Here is a 20834-nt window from a genome sequence, read left to right as displayed (position 1 = left end):
TCCTGTGCTTAGAATCTGCAAAGTCCCAGAAGAGAAAACTCATCCCAACAGATAACTTAGCCAAGAGAGTGCTGTTTTGGTACAGTAGGAAAACATTTAGGCTGAATTAGCAGAATTATCTTTGCAATCAAAACCAATGTTCCAAAACACATTTCCAAACAAGGTTGTAGGAATAAGTCTGGAGATTTTAAGGACGGAGCAAAAAAACTCTGAAAGGAATTGTACGATACTGCACAGGCAACAGCAGAAGCAGAAGTTGTATGATCTTTTCAACCCACTCTACCTAAAGCATCAATTCGCAAGTCCTTATTGATGGTGTATATTTAAAAAGGGTGCATGATAGAACGGGGATGAGTGAAAGAAACCCACTGTTGGTGCTCAGGCTGCTGTGTAAGTTACAGTGTGAAGAACACCGTCCCTGGGTATCTGCAGTGGTGAACAAAGCCTTTACTTCTGAGCAAGTGTTTTGATTTTCAAATGTCTTCTAGTGCAAATATGCGGAAAACTGTCCTTCGAAATAATAACTGCTTGTTTAGAATATCTATCAAAACAATGTATTAGAAAGTGTCTGATCAGGTATGACTAACCTGTCTTGATTTTTCTTCATAGAACACTGAACTCAGAACTTTACAATCAATTAGCGCTTTAATTCTAATGTAAAGTACTTCACAAAGAAGTAAATCTTAGAGAGAAACAAAGCCTATAATCTATTTCTGGAACATTAAACAGGGGAGATTTAGGTTATAGATAAGGAAAAAACTTTTCCCTGTGAGGGTGCTGAGGCGCTGGCACAGGGTGCCCAGAGAAGCTGTGGCTGCCCCATCCCTGGCAGTGTTCAAGGCCAGATTGGAGCAACCTGGTCTAATGGAAGGTATCCGTACCCATGGCAGGGGGTTGGAACTGGATGAGCTTTACAGTCCCTTCCAGTCCAAACCAGCCTGTGATGCTATGATTATTTTTAAACTTCAGCTTTCCCAAGACGAATAACTTGTCCCAAACTCAAGCCATTCTTTATATTTTATCCACCACCAAATGGCAGGTGGAGATGCAACGAAAGGAATAACTTTGCAATTTGAATTATTTCAAAATGTTTTCTAAAAGGGTAAAATTAATGTAAATGTGCCTTTGCTTGTGCAAAACTATTGCAGGAAAGACTGCAATAGTATACAAGTCTTAAGGCTCCCTCTGTAAAACTTAAATTCAAGATTTAAAAGTTTAATAATCAATATGTGAAGGACTAGAAGTTTCACGCACCTTTCTAGACAGGCCCTGTTATCACTGAGTCTCCCTTCTTTTTTTGTCACCCTACTTACATGGAAGATTAGCTTTGACAAGTACTTAAGATAGGAATGTTAGAAAAAACCACATCAAGATGCTTCTCTGTTCTGCCTGCCTTATGTTGCTTGCGTCCACTGTATGAGAATCTGTGTAAAAACAAAGTCCAGAGAAAGCCCATCAAGCACATCGGGTCTTTCACCCAAAACAAATAAGCACATGGAGCTGGCATTTAACCTACCTCTGGAACACAGAGTAGAGATTAAAGTGTCTTCATTTTAAAACATAATCATTTGAAACAGCCTGCTCTTGCACTGTATTATGACTATACCTGATATACAACTACAGCTCCTTGGTACAGGTAGGTAATTTATTTTAGTATAATCTGTGCATTGCTAAATCAACCATGAGGACTATGTTGTAAAGGTAGAAAACAAACACTTGAGAATGATGAAGAATGTGCAGGTTATCTTTTTTTCACAGACCCAACACAATCCTTCACCTGCTTCTGTAGCCATTTCCTCTGTTTTAACAGTTCCTCTGAAACAAAGGAACCATTTCAACATGGAGATGAAGATAAAATATTTCCCTGTGTTATCAGTGCCAGCACTTTATGAAATATGACCCTTAAGTTAGATTTAGAATCCTTTTTGTAGATATTACATTCCTTTATCACTTCCCGACAAATCTCATCTAAATCTCAGCAAGAGACCTCAACATCCATACCTCCTGATATTAAATGCAAAATCATGTTCTTTTCTATTTATAACTCTTATGATTAAAATGAACACTGAAGTTGACAAAAAATATGCAGGTGAAGTATCACTTTTGCTCACCTGAGGAGCAATAAAGGCTCAGCTGAGCCAAGACAACAAGAAGTTCTACTGGCTTCTTTTTTTTTAAACCAACTCCTGCTCAAATTTCATACCGGAAACTGAAATGTGTTTATTCTGTTGTAGCCAATGAGGCTTTTCAAGTCATTAAAAGAGCCCTGCTGAAAGATCACACTCGAAAACATGTGGCAGTGCTTTGTTTAGGGACTAACCTGAACCATGAATGATAAACGTATGTGACATCAGAGCTCTTTCATAGACTGTACATGAAGATGGGAATATTGAACTTGCTGGGTTTCCTCTGAGTCAGTAAGCATTCTAGAACTTGCTTCTGTGGTAGCGGCCACCCCTGATGATTTTAACTTTATGAGAGTTTTTAGTTTCTCACCTCTAAACAATCATATCAAGCTGTCCTAAAAATAGATTCATACCTTCTTCAAGATGACAAGTAACAATTTCCCTGAAGCCAAGCTCACTTCTTATGAGCTATTTTTAAAGAAATGGAGAAATATTTAACTTTCTTTTTTACTCTTTCTTGCGTAGTAAAAGGAATACTTTTAACATCCTTTCCTCTCCCCTCATTACACAATACAAAGAAAAAGTAGATTTAGGTAAGGTCTAAGTAAATTTGGAAGAGGTTTTATCTAAACATTACCTCCAAATGTCAGCTATACTTCCCATGCACTAAAGAAACAGTCACGTTTTTCCCAGCTCTAAATGTTCAGTATATACTAAAGAAGGGATTGGAAACCTAACAAGGAGCTCCTGGAAAAACTCCAACACATAAAGGAAGCCTGCAGAAGGTGGAGGCAAGGACAGGTATCCTGGGAGGAATACAGAGAATTTATCTGAAGAAGAACTAGAAAGAGTTAGTGAGACCTATTTCAGTTTCTTTTTGTGGCCTCTATTGCACAAAACTTTACCTCAGCCTTTAGTATATGATCATCTATCAAAAAGGTAGGAATAAGCATCTTCTAGCAGATTTTTCCAGTACCTTCATGATACCTGTTTTTTCAGTTTGCACTAGAAAAGAGGCTATTTTGATCAGAACATAAAAAAATCCCAATAACTACTACTGTTCTTAACTAGTTTATGAGCATTTTAACAAAATCTTATTCCCATCTATTGACGGGAAAACAAAACAACAAAATAGCTTCGGCTTTTTGAGGTACTTGCATAACTGAGGACTACAGAAACTGCACTACGCTTGAAGCCACAACAGACCTCAGCCCATGCATCCAAACCATGATCCACCTCCTAGCTATTTGGTTTCTTCAGTTCGGATTCTCAGCTAAGGCTCTGAGAGGCCCTGGGAACATGCTTTTGTTTCGGGACTGTTTTCCTGTTTTCTTTTTTACTTCTCTGCACTGATTACTGCAGGAATACCCATAGGTTTTACTGCTGCACTTTTGTTTATCAGCAAAGGCAATGTACTTTGCAAAACCATCTTGTAGGCATTATTACAAATGTACTAATTGTAAGCTAATCAAAGTTAATAACAGTGTAAGTATAGCACAGCCATCTGGGCTAAACTTTACAGGAACTTCCCACGAAATTCCTCATAAATTTGGGCCCATCCTGAAAGAGTCCAGTCCAATACCACGGCAGGTAACACATGCTGGCTACCTGCCTGTTTCTCCAAGTAGTCTCAAAATTACACTTCTATCCACATCTTGCACTACCGTGTTTTGCCTTGAACTTGTAATTACTTTTCATGACTCTAATGTGTGTCCTGTATCAACTTTCGACCATGATTTTCTATTCATAATCAGTATCAGAATTTTAATTGCAATATATTAACTTAAAAAGGTCAGTTTTCAGTGTCTTTCGGAAAGTGCAGTTTGCTGTTCTCCTCATATATTTGCATTTCATTCATTTGCTAAATTCATTCTGCATGCATAATAAATACCTTCAGGAAGCAGTTTTCCTTGGCATTCTGGATTAGAATACAGCCTCATGACTGTTATTTACTTTTTAATTAACGGAGAACAAGTTAGGACAGGGCGACTGATAAGTGAACCTCTACCTCATGTCAGTTCGAAAACCAAGGCAAATCCTTGCTTACATACCAATTAAGCTCCCTGTTTATGATAACCTGATCTGAGGCTTAATAAAGTTAATAGAATGAGAAAAAACTGTTTTGTTGTACTGGCAGGTTATTGAAAACAACTTTTGAAATGTTCACACTTCTTCATTTCCTGAAAATGTCACAGTGGTCAAGGTCTACTTCAGCAGGAATGTACTGAATTGAAATGCATCACCATTACCCCCGGGGCCTCATTCTGCACAGACCTATGCCCCTAGCAAGGATAACTTTCACTAAACTTAAAAAAACAGGCTTTAATATGGATTACTTAGTAACAAATGGGAAGACATTGCCTCTATGTGGGAAGGAAAAGATTGCACAGCTCAAAAAACAACACAGTAATGACCATTATGATACCTAAATAATTCTGTGCATCTGTAATCAGGTTCTACTGTTAGAAGGCTACTTTCAGTTACAGTACTAAGTAACTTCTCATTTCTGTGATTAGCAGATCCATAAGGCAGCACAAAATCATCAGTGCTTTTAGCATTAGGAAATTATTTTCTTTTAAAGGTTGCTTATAGTTGAACAACTGCTCCAATATTTTAAGGAAGAAACCAGACTCAGGAATTCATTTTGAGGAAGGAGGATTTCCTTACATATTCTTGCAGATTGTTGGTTTTTGTTTGTCTGTTTGTGGTTTTTGTTTGATACAGTTAATTTTCTTCATAGCAGCTAGTATGGGGCTATGTTTTGGATTTGTGCTGGAAACACAGAGATGTTTTTGTTATTGCTGAGCAATTCTAACACAGAGTCAAGGCCTTTTCTGCTCCTCACCCCACTAGTGAGGAGGCTGGGGGTGCACAAGGAGTTAGGGGGCAGCACAGCCAGGATAGCTGACCTCAACTGACCCAAGGGATATCCATACCAAAGGGCATCATGCTCAGTATATAAACTAGGGGGACATCCAGAGTGATGCCATTTGTCTTCCCAAGTCACCGCTATGCATGATGCTGTCCTGGGGATGGCTGAACACCTGCCTGCCCGTGGGGAGTGCTGAATGGATTCCTTGCTTTGCTTGCGTGCATCACTTCTGCTTTACCTATTAAACTGTCTTGATCTCAGCCCACGAGTTTTCTCACTTTTACTCTTCCAATTCTCTCCCCATCCCAGGGGGTGGGGGTGGTAAGGGGGGTGGTGGTGAGCAAGCAGTTCTGTGGGGCTCAGTTGTCAGCTGGGGTTAAACCATAACACTGTTTTTCTTTAGTCTTGTAATCACATTGTCCAATTTCTATTTCAATTATTTCACGCCCTTAAAAGGAATTTAGCCAACTGCACTAACTGATGTCACGAAAAATAACAGATTTCAGTGCCAGAACCAGACGTGACCAAGGTTGATCTTAAATTCATTTGGGGATGACAATTATAAAGTCAGATAGGTGACAAAGAAACATCTCTGTGACACATAAGATATTCCTCAGACAGTTATTGCTTTATATGAGCCTTTCTACCTTACAGAAGAAAACTTCTGTAGCTCATCTTTTCTTATTACAGTCTGCAAGAAACGGAACTTTTTGAAAAGGATATATTTAATTTTAGAGAAAAATCAACTGCATGCCCATTTGATTGAGAATCAACGATCTTTCATCAAATGGCTTAAAGAATTCTTGGCCAGCTCCTGACAGCCCTATCAGAATAGATTCACTTTTATCATACATTAAATCTCAAAAGACGGGAATTAATTAGTCCAGACTAAAGTGCTGAATGTCATTTCTTAGCGTAACAGCTCACAATACATCCAGTCTAAAGCAAATTAAAATAATAAAATGCTTCAAAGGATCTTTATTAAGCTTCATTGTTGTGAGTTTGCTTTGTCAAAAGGTGTTGGCAAGTCAAGCATGCCGTTCCAGGATTTTCCTACTAAGAATGTGTACATAGGAAAAAGCCATGGCAAATGTCAAGCTGTAACTTGTCCGTGGTTTTGAATCCTTTCTATACAGATTCCAAAGTGACCCTGAAAGTACTTTTTTTTTTCCCATGATGATTAACTAATATCACATGGACTGGACAAGTACGGAAGCTGAATATGGCACTGTGCGTTTAAATCACGACAAACACAGACATCAACACATACAGAATTTAGACTATGTAGCCCAAAATATATAAATTGAATATAGATTTGAGTATAAATTTCCTCATTAATAGAGTTCCCTGTTTTGTTATACTAATACAGTCAACTATCAGTTCTTTGACTTTTCTGCAAAGTTTCTAGCTGATATTTTTCTCATCACTGCAATATTTCACTGTCTAAAGCGATATTTTGTTTCTAGCTTTTGATGGCTCTCTGAAAATCATTTTTTATGTGGTGAAGCTGAACATTCTGTACTCTCAAGACAAATGTTACTACATTACAGCTCTCACCTTATGGAACATGACACTGAATCATGTCTCTCTAAGTTTAAAATCTAAATTTTCAGACCTGCAAAGTCACACTTTTACCTTTACTGCCCATCTGGCAGTGTCTAAAAAAACCCAGCCATATTTCCACTTTCTGCTTTCAACAAAAATCTATATACTACATACAGAAGCTTTGTTTCTGCTGCACATTTAGAAGATGAAATGCAATATGTTAGAATTTTTTAAATCTTTTACCAGTTGACTGCACTCACCAATGACCAGCAAGTTCAAATTGAAAGTCTGATTATACAGCTAGCAAAGAATCACTGAAATGAACATCATAATGTTTAAGTTCATTTAGATCTCTACATTTGAAAAGACTTCTGTCATTAAAATAAATGTGCTTTGGTGCCTTACAGAACTTTTTCTTCTAGGTAGACATTGCCTTAGCATCAGCTTTTTAAATTACCTTTAAGCACAGTGACTGTACTTGGGTACAAAACCGCACGAACTTTTGTGAGTGTGTTGTAACTTTTCACTAGTCAATACTTCATACAGAAATTTATTAGTGAAGATCAATGATGATGTTTATTGGCAAATGATCATTATTTATGAAGTTAATTATGTATACTACTGTTAAACACTTGAGGGGAGTGTTAACAGCAAGCATACAGTAAAAAGAGGCTCATCGACATGATATTCTTTCCTGCATAATTTGAGAAACTACCCTTGTGAAGGCAGCAAGTCTATTAGAAATGAGATACTAGCACCACAGAAAAACATCATCATTCCACTAAGACACAGCTTAGTCATCAAACTTGTCCTGCCATTACAGTCAACTAAACTTCCATTTTGCAACAGTTCTACATGCAATTCTCCTCCTTGCTACCCGATTCCCAAACAAATCTTATACTAAAGAAAAGGTAGTTGATCAACTAATTTAATTATTTCTAAAGTGCTTTTAAACACTGGAAGCTTTACAAAATAAACAAACATAATGTTACATAGCAACTACATGGATAAATAATACTGCAGGCACTTTCAAAATTAACAGTAATACCTGCTTTTTGAAATAAGAATGCTTTCTCCAAGGAAAAGGAGAGTTGAATGTGCACATATAGCTATCAAAAGTTACCACTTTTTACTGTTCGGCAAATAGTCCCCAAGAAACCTACTTTTAAGAGAAAAGAATCCAATTGTTCTGCCTTTCACCACCTGTAGTTATCCAAACCACAGATTTCACAGAGTCTCATAACTTCCACCCCCCTTGACAAATGACCTCATTAAATCCATTTGATTGGAAGGTACCATATGCCATATTCATAAACAAACACTACTTTATCCATAGCAACATTTTAAAAGGTGAGATTACATTTAAAGTTGTAATTTCTTTCTAACTTCTTGTCCATCCTCACATCTATCTGCATTTCTTTTGAGCTGTTTTGACCCATATTAATAACATTTAGATAAATTTTTACATCCCCCCCATTCTCAAGGCAGTTTCAATCTCCTGGATAAACAGATCTTGAAAGATTTTGAGCAACTCATGCATAATTACTTTGAAGAAATAAAGAAAACCAATCAAATCTTATCCTGGTTCTATAGGTGCTCACATTTAAGCATAATGTGAATCTCTAACTTATTTTTTTCAGTGAATATTGTATTTCAGGAAGACTGCAGCATATTCAAACAGACCATCGACATCAATATGAAAGATAATGACTTCCCAAAGGAATTGTAATGCCTCATTGGCATCCAGCACCATAAACTAATAATCTGTAGAATGCAAATAAGCCCCAAGATGTATCATTCCAGGTACCCCATACAAAAAACTGTGTATCTTGTAATAAGCTTAGTACGGATCTCTGTTTATGTAGAGCACATAGAAAGAAGACATAACAATGGGGAAAGCATGGAATCATTAGACAACTGTAGCAGAAGTAACCTCTAACTGTATTCTGCAACAGTCAATGCAAGTGTAACAGCAGCTCAAGGAAACACAATGGAATTATTGCTGATACTAGCACATACCAGTCTGAATAAGTGGCATATGAATTCTTTTATATGAGTACTTGAAAAAGGAAAGTAGGAATATCCATCAGCCACTAGCACAGAACTTCATTTCCATTATCTTCATCTGCATTAGGGGAAAATGTTAATATGTCTCCAAAACAATTAATTCAATACTAATTGGGACTGAGGAAGCTCATTCTATCTTTTATCCTAATACTGGTAGTTAAAAGGTGATTTTAATTGCTAGAGTAATCAGATATAATGAAGAGCAAAACTGTTTCTGATTAAATAACATTTGCATCAGAATTGCTGTTACAGGCTTTTCAGCTCCTAGAAAGCTGTCTTCAGTTCTTTTTTTCTCTCTTGTTCAGATATGCACATGGAGGCTCTGCTGCAAGAATTCTGCAGATGTTAAGTCAGATGGAAGTTGTGAAAGACTACGTATAAATGTATCATAGCTCAGCCTGCTACAGCCCTCAAAAATAGGAAACACTGCCGAAAAACAGCTATAAAGAATGCTCTCTTTCCATGGAATTAGTGAATGCTAAAGAAGTGAAGGGACTGTTCAGCCCTTTTCCTGCAGAATTCCTCTCCCATAATAAAGAAGATTGGTTCATGATTTAGGCTGTGAAATTTAAGATCTCTAGGTGTGTGCATAAGTCACTTGAGTCTTGCAATGTCTCCAGGCTTCATCAGGAAAGCAGCATACACAAGTACTAACAAACAGATGCAGAAGTAACAGCAAAGTGAACAGAACACCAGAAAGGAGCAAATATTGCCAAGCTCTACAGCTGCCCATCTACAGCAGTGCTGTTCGGAAGTAAGAGAACAGCAGCTGCCAGAATGGCTCTCCATGGCTTTGACTGCACCACAGATGAGAGTGACAGACTTTGAGGCACTACATAATGGGAAATGCAGATTTACAGTAAGAATTCTTAAAATGGAGGTTTTAATATTAAACAACAGGTTTCATTACAAATTGCTTTAAGGTCTAGTTTTAAATCAACAGTATATGAAATTCCCACTTTTTTCCACTAAGTTTAAAACTTAATCTGAAAAGTTATGCGAATAAGAGAATTCTATGACAATATAAAAATTTACTTTTCTCAGCCAAATTCAAGCAATTCTAATGAGCTTTTTTCATTGTAATTTTAATCAGTTATTAAACAACCACTTTTATATGGATATTACTATCTTCTTCAAAACTGCTCCAGCATGTCAGATAGGGAGAAATGGTGTTAAATCCTGAAAATATTTCACAGAAACTGAGATGTTCCATTAAGTAGAGCACTATTTAATGCCTCATAGAAAGTCAGAAAAGTTGCCTTTGATTCAAGCCATTACAGAGCCTTCGCTGTCCAAAACATCTCATTTGTATCCCCAGTTTTATCCCAAATAATGCCGAATTCATTGACTACACCTGAAGAAATGACTTCCAATAGATCTTAGATAACCCACAGGTTTCTATTTTGTTGATTTTGTCACCTATCAGCTCACTTTGTTCTGCAAGAAATGCAAAATGCATTTTGAAATGTAGACACGCTTTAGGATTTAGAATTACTTAAGTTTGTATGAGGCTGTCCAGTGTAAATCATCTCAAAGTTTCCATCGACTTAAGAGCTTTCCTGTATTTTTACCTTCGTCTTTACATATTTTAGCATGTTTAGCAGGATTTGTATCAGGTTATACATGGTATTAATGTGGCATCTCAGTTACACAAAGCACAAACCACCAAGCTGAGCAACCTGGTCTCTAAAACATTGGCAACTCTAGGTTACTTCATAACTAGGTACTATAGAGGCCAGGTCTTAAATCTGGCCATGCTACAGTTTTCTCCTTTCTCAGGTACATCAAGAAGCAGATATTAAGTGTAATATTTAATTAATTCTAATTAATTCTAATCTGGATTCTCCAGTGTCCACAAAAAAAAGTAGCTGCATAACCAGGTAACAGCAAAAAATAATTATTAGAGAACTACACACTAAAAGGCTGGAAAACATAGGAACCCAATTACTCTGATCTGAAAGGCTGGAGCAATGCATTAGAATCTTATTCCTGAAGATATAGCTAGAGAAATAACTGAAAGCGTTAGGTTAAAACACCCTTTGGGTGAAAATCACCTTGTCAAAATGACAGCTTGGGAGGACATCTGCCTCCTTCCTCTAAGTGTTCTGTGTCACATTCACTTAGACAAATTTACAAACTATTTTTGTAAGCAGGAATGAGCATACAGACATAGAAGGATCAAGGAACAAATAGTCGGCAAAACCAGTATCAGTGTGGTGGAGTCCAGTGGGGATGGAGCTATGCCCCTGCCTCTGACCATGGCAATAGAGTTGTAATATGTGATATGGCTATTTCAATATATAAGAAAATATAATTTAGAAGGATAAAACTAGTTTTGTGTCACTAGTTTAGAAACATTAAAAACAGCAGGTCTGGTCCATTTGGCCACCTGCAGTTATTCACATATTTGTTAGTTTCAGTAAAAGAGAAATGCAAGTGCAAAATTAAATTTTAGTTTGATCTGTTGATAGGAAAAGTCCTTAATGATGACAAGAACAATGTTAGCAGTATACTGAGGGATCTGTGTCACTGCTAAGCTTGGCCAACTCCTCACCTGCTTAAAAAATTAACAGATGGACACAGGTATGCTTTCACCGGCTGAGCTGAAGGAGTTTAAGGTATAACTTTGAGCTGTTTGCTACAGTCCTTAAACACAGACCAACCCACTGACAACAGTACCTAAGCGGGCTTCTCCTACTTTTGAACAGCTAATAAGACATGTTAGCTTACATTGTCTTGAGTGGTGGTTACGACTAATGTCTCTCAGTATGTCTTCAAGCACACTGGTAGCAGGGAGGGTGATGATGGGACATTTAGGTGGTTCTTACCCCACTCACTGAAAAGTGCCTGTCCATATTACGAAGGACTTCTTGTTGTCAGGTGACAGATATCAAAGAAAAATCAGTCACATGATGAAAGAATTGCTTAGAGAAGTCTTATCAGACATCTCCATGAGCTTAACTTGACAAAATACAGTAAATGTAATTATGTATCACCCGTATTTAAATTCTCTATTTTGTTTTTAGCTAAACTGAAATTATTAGAAGAATCTTTATATGGTATGAAATTAAAGTTTGTCATCCATACAAAGCCATGGAGTTATTCACTAAAACTTATGCCGCAGCATAGTCCATGCAGTGCCACTGCCACTTCAAGCAAGGCCAAAAATAACAGGATTTACAGTACCACAGCAGAAACCCTCCAAACCAGCCCTGAGGAAGTCACCTGAACAACAACAGAAACCCAGAAAATAAGGAGCAAAACTTAGAAGCTTTGGGGCAAAGTGAGGTACACAAACACATGAGAATTTTTAAAAGATTCCCACATAAATAAAGTGTTTTCTATCATGGTATTCAAATTACACAACATTAATATCAATTCATTTTTAAAACTCCGAATGCAAAGAATGAAGTATTGGGAAAAACAATTTATCACAGTCACCAAATAAAACAGCAAATCTAATTTATGATTTCTTAAAATATAATTAATAGCACATATAAAGTGGTTGCAGAAGAACAAGTTTACACTTGTACATAAAACTCGTTCTCATTTTTCCCAGTTCTTTGGTTTTGTAGATTTATACATGGGTTGCCCATTTTTACCAAATTTAAACTGAGAAATTACTGAGCAGAAAAAAAAGCACATACTTGTGACACTTGCATACATATATGAGTAAAGATAAACCAGCACTACTTGCTGAAATCATTGTAAATACAATTCAGTCTCACAAAGTAATGCTGAAATAGATGATACAGTTCTAATATATTAACACAAGTGTAACTGGAGGTTCTAGAAAAACATGACTGCCAAACGGGAAGGGGAGCTGGGCTGACTAACATTCCTTGACGACTGGCTGTCCACACACAAGTCAGATTTTCTGGGAAATGTTCTGATATGCCAGAAATACTGGCATTCTAAATAAATGCAACACCAAACAGCACCATTAGTATGACACGACACAACTTCTGTCCTGCTTCATCAACGATGGGAATTCGGACCCGTCCCTTGTTTTTATGGCCCTGTGTTTACCTCCACACTCATCCTCTTAAATGTTGGAGTGGGTCTGGTTGCCTCGTCTAGCATTTCTCCAGTATTTTTCATCCTTGTGTAAACCGACTTCACAAATTCTATACATATGCCTTTGAAAGGCAGTGTTATTTCTAAGTTTACCCCCATCCAATCAATCTCCAGCATTGCACTGTTTGTCCTAATTACATGGTTTGCTGCGACATCATCCTTACACTAAGTTAATACATCATCACCTCTTCCATAAAGTTCATCATAATAAAAAAAACAAACAGCATTTTTCCATGAGTACATAATTGTTCAGTGGATATAAAGGACAAGTGTTTTACACCATCAGATCAGCAAATCTCGTGGAAACTGAACATGAAATTGCAGCCTCAAGTTCTCTCTTAAACAATCCAATGTACAGTTGTACCACCTCTACTTCCTCTCTGGAGTCAGAAGTAAAGAATAAAGCCTGTATTTTACAACCTGAAAACCCACACAGCATCAATATCAGGACCACCCAATTCCTCCTACTATCTTACACTGCTCTCTCCTAGAGTGGCCTCATGCAAAATACAATATTCTCACAGCTGACAAGATCAACACATTGCTTTTTATCATGTTGAAATGTCACTCCGTACTTAGGCTCCAAGCTCAACCATGCTTTCCAGCTCCTAATAGGACTGTTGGGAGAACATTCATTATAACATGGAGCTTCCAAGCCCAAAAAGAAAGACGATAATTGCCACACTAGCTTGATTATAGAGATGTTTACAGAATGAAATTAACAACAAAGCAAGGAAGATACTTCTTCTTGGAAGTAAATCCATATGAAAAAAATCAATTAACTGTTGCAAATGAAAAAAGCCTGTAATTCCCAGCAAAACACCTTGAAAGGAACATTACACATATCAAATGGCACATACGGATTTACACAATCAGGCAGGCTAAAACAAAACTGAATTTTCACTGAAAAAGATAACTTGTTTTCAGCTTTCAAAACAGACAGCAAGTATTTTTCACATTGATCAGGAACAGCCTTCAGTTTGTTACTACTTACTTTCTTTTTAACAAATCTCTCTACTAAAAGTGATGCCTTACCTTTGTTCATATCAATCAACTGCTGCTTCTTCTTCTGTCGCTCCAGTTTCTCTTGTTCAGCCTTCTCTTTTGCCAATTTGGCTCTCCTTGTTTTCTCCTCCATTTCTTTTCTTTTGTTGTTTTCTTTTAACGCCTCCTGCATTAGATAAAATGAACATCAGTGTGTTATATACTGAGGAAAATGAGAAAGAGTAACAAAAATAACCCTGTTTGCACAGATACTGTAATTACATACTATGAAGCGAGGGAAAAAAACAGGGACTGGTACCCAATACTTCAAGCATCTTCAGAAATCTTAGAGGGAGCATAACTTACCACACTAACTGTAAACATAAGCATTTTTAGATCATTAGAAGAATGAAAATTGAAACAGCTTTGCATTTATGGCAAATGAAAAAGTTCCAAGTTTTTCAGCAGCAACATGTTTGTGGCTGGTTTTTGTTTGTTCTTTTTTGTTTTGGTTTATTTTTGCTATTAAGACTATAAGCCTAGCTCTAATCTGCATCTTGCCGTTAGGGGGGATGAGCGGGGATGAAACCCAAGTTCCCACTATAATGGACTTTAATTACCAGCAATTGAAATTCAGTTACTAACATTTAAGCTACAAATATTTGTGTTGAAACAGCCAAAGCAGTCTGGATCATGTAAATACACAAAATACATCAAAAGTAATGGAAAACAGTTGAATTTATAGGTTAAAACTCTAAATCTAAAGCCTCTGAGTCAACAGGTTGCACAAACTAAACTAAAACCTACCCATGTAAGAGAACATAGCTGGATTAAAAACAACCAACCAAAAACCCAAACCAAAACACACAAAACCCAGCACAAAACAACCAGCCACTTCCCCTGATCTTGTCTCTACCCAGTCCAGAAGATACCCTCCTTTTTCAAAGGAGGTTGATCCCAATTTCTCGCTGTGGCGGGCTGACCTCAGCTGGCTGGAGACACTCACTCAGCCATGCTCTCACTCACCCTCCTCAGCAGGGTGGGGAGAGAATAAGATTGACAGCTCAAACAAGAATGGGGTTTGCAGTCAGTCCACCACAGCTCCTCCTGCCACACTTTGCTCCTCACGCTTTTCACCTGCTCCACTGTGGCTCCTCCATTAGGACACAACTGCCTCAGTGTGGGTCTCCTCATGCCCTCAGGGAGCCCCTGCTCCGAGCACCACCTCTCCTCCTGTGGCTTGAAGGGCTGCTGCTCCTCACACTTTGTCCCTCTCACCCCTCACTGTTGTGCACCATGTTGCCCTTCGTTACACAGGTTTCCACAGAGGCACCAGGAGCTCCAGTGCTGGGCTCAGCGGTGCCCTGTGGTGGGGCTGTGGCGGAGCCATCCAGAACCGGCCGGATCCGGCTGTGTCCGGCACAGCGCAGCCCCAGCCTCTCCTCAGCGGAGGACCCTGGTGCCAGCAGCCAGATACACAAACCCATCACACTGACCCATCACTTCTGTTCACAGAGACCTTCATACCTCCTTTTACACTGCCTGCTCTCCCAAAATGAGAAGTATTTGAATTCCCCAAGACCCTAAATTTCTCCTCAGTTTCACTTTCCCTAAGATTAATTTATCATGAAGAAATCCACTGAAATCCATCATGATGGAGTTTCACCTGATGCCACAGACAGCCATGATAAATGTTAAGGATAATTTTCTTATTTATATTCACAACGGCTACAAATTTATTGCTCCCTTTCCAACTCACAGTATACTAACAACCTCTACCTACGACTACTGCAAGTCTGGGCTTTAGGTGATTTTGGGAGGCCCAATTCATTAAGCCCAAAAGTATTATTAATAGCAAAGACGATACTGGATCCAAAACACCCAGAATTAACACAGCACATATTCATTAATGATGTTTTAGCTTAAAAGGCTGAACAGTCAAGACTTACTAAGCACAGGGCATAAGATAAATGTTTTCATATCAATATTTACTTTACTTCCTATGCAATTTCATCATGCCTTAAAAACTAGGAAAATCATACCGGTTCACAAATACAAAGGTTTCTTTGTGGATGTCTTCATAAATATCCAAGACATTATAACAGTTATTATTGCACAAGTAAAATTTACTTAATAAATCTGGGTCAGCCTTCTAATACACAGTTCTATGTATTTCTCAAAAAGCATGTTTCAAATCATTTTTCTAAATGCAAACGACCAGTCACTTTACTGTGTACATGCTAGGAAGACAACTGTTGCTTCGAAAATGAAATCCTATCTAAACGATCTTTAAGTGTTAAAGATTTAGACACCCAAATGCTTCCAAAGACACAATATTCACCGAAGCAAGGGACAGCATAGTTCAGCAGGCATATGCCATTTCAAGAGTTTACTGAGGTAAAATACTACATATAGCCCGTTCTTTAATAGCTGATACTGTTTTGCAGAGATGCTGGATACCACAGTCACCAGTGATGTTACTTGTGGACACACCTGAAAATTGGATCAAGAACTGCATCTGCTGTACCATCACATAACCAATCGCACTTAGAAACACCTTTTCTTTCAGAGAAGAGAAAAGAGAATTAAAGGACAAAATCAATGTTTTATCCTTTTTGGTTTTGGACAGTTCTGTCTCTGCACATTCAATCACACTTGACAGAGATTTCATTTTACTGCAACTTCACAGGCTGTAATGAAAGTAAATGCTCACAATCTTATGAGAGAAAGCAAATAAGAAATGTCATGGCTGAACTAGTAGCCCACCAGCCATTGACATACTACGATTAGATCATGGATTCTGTCACATTTTCTAACAGGAAGACTACAGCAGACTGAACTGAACAAGCTCTAAACTGAACTGAACAAATTCTGAAGTTATTTTATCTGGAAATTCACTTTGAACCAGCCTCTACAACAGCTAACTGAAGGGAGATTATATGAAAATACAGATTGAAGTTCATACAATATGCTGGGCTACCAGTGATGATTCAAACAAAAGCCATTCAAAATAAAGGTTTAATCTTCCTGAAAACCAGCAAGATAACAAAATACTGATAACTGTTCATAAGAGTGCTATCTTCATCTATCTACACCCAACCCTCTATACACATGCATATCAGATGGGCCATTCTTATTTCTTCAAACTGCAGATTTCCTAGTATTTTATTTCCTTCCAGGATGTAAATGCTTTAGAGTATCTTCATATATAGTCTCTTTTCAGAGACTGTAAAGGGAGAGTCGAGGACAACAGAGAACTAACAGTGCAATGCAGAACTGCACATACAGCTTCAGAAGCATTTTGACAACACCACAAAAGGGTTACTCTAGAGAAAAAAACATGTCTTGTCTACTCTTAGCTTGGCTGTAGTACTCTGGTAACTGCTTGGTAACAGATGTAGTATTTCTGATTATTTAGTGCATTCTTTCCTGCCATCCCAAATTCTCTTGAACCTCCTACCCACCTGAATAGTTTTATGTCACACTACTTGAAATTTAAGATATCTTTTCATCTACGTTCCAATTCAAAATTAATATTGTGTGGAAAAACAAACAAATGAAACAAATGAAACAACAATAACAACAAAAAAACCCAACAAAAACCCCACTAACAATCAAGGATGATGTATTTGAATCATCACCATTGTTTAATGCATGCGATCCCTTTGCTTCGTAAAGCATCTCGGAAGCAAACCACCTGCAATGTACTTGTTGGTTATTATCCTCCATCAGGCAGTCCGACTCCTAACCATTTCGTATTTGTTATGTCATTTACTGCTGCACATTTAGTCATACTTGGATGAAAGCCTGAAATAAATCATTTGTAAGAAACAGTCCCAGTTGTTTTCAAGTTATGTGCTGAATGCAAAATAAATATTCATATGCATTTATAAACACACTTTATATTTGAATTAATATTATTAATAAATTTGATCATAGGTTTTCAAAGCTGATTGAAGATGACTGTAAATAAAGGTAAAGAGAATTTTGACTCAGATGTACAGTGGTTTCTACAGCATTTGCTTTGCCTGAATTACACCACCAATACTTTAATTTTGTACTATTTTACTGCAAAGGATTATTTTTCTGTCTCATGTGGCTTCGATTACTTCATTATTTACTATTTCTTCACTTCCTAGACCTCCACACTGTGGGGGAGCCTACTATTTCTAATATAAACGTGACATGATTCTGCAGCTGCCATACCATAGTGTTATTTGGGCTCACCAATCTAAAGTTAAAAGAAATCTGGACATCATCTCATGCTTTCACCTCTCTTTTTTGGGCATGCTTTTATACTCCTCTATACCTATTCTCTTCCAAACTCCTGTGTTTCAGTGGACTTCTTTTAATACAGAACAGTGTTATTTCGGGTTCTAAGTTATATTTAAGTATCATATGCCAGTGATATCCTTTCTGTGTAGTTTTGCAGGCTAAATCACCTAAAAAGGTAGACATCAGTTTAAATACTGAAAAAAATAGCTCTGAAATTGGTATTGCTTTTAAAGGGAGGGAGAGAAATCAGCAATTTTGTTACTGCAATGTAGCTTAACAATGACAAAGTACATAATGATGTTCATAGGTATACACTACACAACTATATTTATTCCCTAGTTAAAGAATAAAATCAAACTAATATAACAGTTACAAATCCAAGAAATGTCACACAGCAAGAAGCAATTCACAGTTAAGAGTAAAAGCCTTCCCAGTGGCTTTGGAAAACATTTTGAGAAGTATTCATCTATATTCTGCCTTTCAAAACACGCAAGTGCATGCAAAAACTGCAATCATTTTCAAGTGAATCTCGACAGAAGCATTTTAATGTAAACAACCCCCTTTTTTGACGTGCTATTCATGACCCTCTATTTTTGCTTGGTGCATAACAGCATGCAGTTTTGCTAATTCAACTGCAAATCAAAAAGTTAGAGAATTGTGGGATTGGGGTTTTTCTAGTAACAAAACCCCAAACCTAAATTATTGTCTCTCCTAGCAGAGGAATAGATCCAGCAAGGAATATTATCTCTTTTTAAGAGAGCTAGCTGAAGGAGCACATTGCTTGATGTTCCCCCCTGTGTTTATTAGGATTCACTGAAGTAGTCAGGACTGCCAGTTTATAGCTCAGCTTCCTTAAGAAGCAGATAAAAAATTAATGTGTATCTCATATTCCATGCGTATCTTTAGTTTTGACAGAAACAGATATTCACACACAACATGGTTGTAAATAGACTCTCAAAGGTAAATTATTAAAAAGAAGAAGAAAGAAAACCTGTAATGCAGAAACCTCCTTGGATGTTAAAGATGCAGTTGGCTACAAAGCGGTCATGCGCCAATAATGAAGGCTGCCTGTGATCCCTCAGGCCTTCCCTAAATTTGCCTTGCAACTGCAAAATATGTGAACTGAAGTTCCAGTGGAAAAATATAATCTTTTTCAGTCATAACTCATTAGGAACAACAAACCTAGATTAACTGGAAATTAATCTACAGAAATAGAGCTAAAATCCAGCAGATTGAGCAATCAGTTTACATGTAAAAAAGATCTTCCATGAGCATTCCCTGGAGGATAACATATTCAAGTACAGTGTTATCCTTACAAAAATAATGGAAAAGAGATGCAATGAGCTGGTATTAAACAAGTGCAGACAAATTGAATTTCCTGATGGGTGGTTATCAAACAGTAAGTAGAAAAGATGGTGTTTGGGATACTGCCCCATGGTTCATGCACCGTGACCACTACATCTGACATGAAATGTGTCTGGCATGCCATTACAGATGAAGATTTTTGGCAAGTGTAGCTGCTGTTGTATATTCAGGTAAGGAGAATGGGGTTGCTGCCATTTACCAGCCATGTTGCAAAACCACTTAAAACTGCCTTGCAATGTAAGGTAGAAGAGGTTTCAGTGTTTACTGAACCAAGTTTAAAAAGCTACCAAAGAAAAATTATATTTATGTCTTAATTACTTTACAGTAGACATCTGAATAATTCCTAAATAGGCCTAAAGTGGACAGATTTGGGACTGGTTTAGTATCTTCTTTAAATCAATATTTGGATAGCCAGAATAAACGTGCATGTCTAATTCAGGTTATTCCTGAAAGACACAGAGCTGAAATACCACACACACACACTAACAAAACTATATTATTGTCATTACAATACAAACCCACACTCGAAACCCTCCAGCAAAGCAATTGTTAGCTGTTTTGGGGTCAATCTGAGAAGAGAAATCAAGGTCCACAGCAGATGAATTCTTGTTTTGTTCAAAAAGGGATCTGTTTGGATCAAGGACAAAATCAATACACTGGAACGTGTCATCATGCAAGCAGAACCCTTTAGATTCTTCAGCAATAAGTCACTCTTTCTAAGGCAAATCTATAAAGTCTGTTCCAAAAATGCCGAAATCCAGTAGAAAAAATTAACTTTTCTTAAACAGTAGGACCCTGAATATGTGTTGAAAGGTTTCAAAGCTTCCGGCTAGAAATTCTTGACAAATTTCAAGAGAGGCTGTGAGAATTGCACACAATATTGTGTATATTGATATAAAATATTTAAATAACAAAATAAACTGCCTGGGTTTGAAAGATTTTGCATGCTTCCGTAAGGACAGGGTGATGGACTGTCAGGACAAAGTGTCCTAGAGGTTGTGTGGCATTATACTCCAAAGAAACAATAGACGTAAGAAAAACCCCAACATTGAAGGGATACACTTCTTCATTTGCAATTTTTTCCTTGAAGTTTCTTACACCTTCCACTTCATGCTTCATATTATATTTTGACAGGATAATCCAATTCTATTAGCTTGCTCTGGATTTTCCTGAACGTGATAAGCAAGCAAATACGAATTTAAGGAAGTGAATGAGCTATAATTTACTACAACATCAGCAAGCTAATTGAAGGTGCAATAATGCAGTGATCACTCTGAAATCACAATTAAGACAAACACGGATTCAAATTATCAAATTATCTTAATATGATATATGAACAAACATATAATGATAAGACTATGACTATATGAAACATCCCTGTGGAGATTTTAGAAAGAAGTCAGATTCCTTCTAAGCCATGAAAAGATTTTAGAGATAGGTTAGGTGCAGATGTAAGCATCTGCAGCCTGTAAACATCTTCTATGGAAGGGTCTGTTTTAGATTTAGAATCTCGCCAAAGGGAG

The 20834-nt window shown here is 37.3% G+C and overlaps 1 protein-coding gene across 7 annotated transcripts in view; it reads right to left on the bottom strand.

Annotated features, from left to right (window-relative positions):
* The window catches only part of DIAPH2 (diaphanous related formin 2), a 233921-nt gene that overhangs the window by 69005 nt on the left and 144082 nt on the right, over nt 1–20834 (bottom strand). For all 7 annotated transcript variants that reach the window (XM_030498240.1, XM_030498235.1, XM_030498237.1 and 4 more), the window contains one exon: nt 13723–13858. In XM_030498240.1, the coding sequence (XP_030354100.1) occupies nt 13723–13858 (136 nt within the window). The remainder of the gene's footprint in view (nt 1–13722; nt 13859–20834) is intronic.

This window comes from Strigops habroptila, chromosome 9, assembly GCF_004027225.2.
Source record: "Strigops habroptila isolate Jane chromosome 9, bStrHab1.2.pri, whole genome shotgun sequence".
Classification (NCBI taxonomy): domain Eukaryota; kingdom Metazoa; phylum Chordata; class Aves; order Psittaciformes; family Psittacidae; genus Strigops; species Strigops habroptila.
The sequence above is the reverse complement of the archived record's forward strand: the minus strand, read 5'-3'. Positions and strand labels throughout refer to the sequence as shown.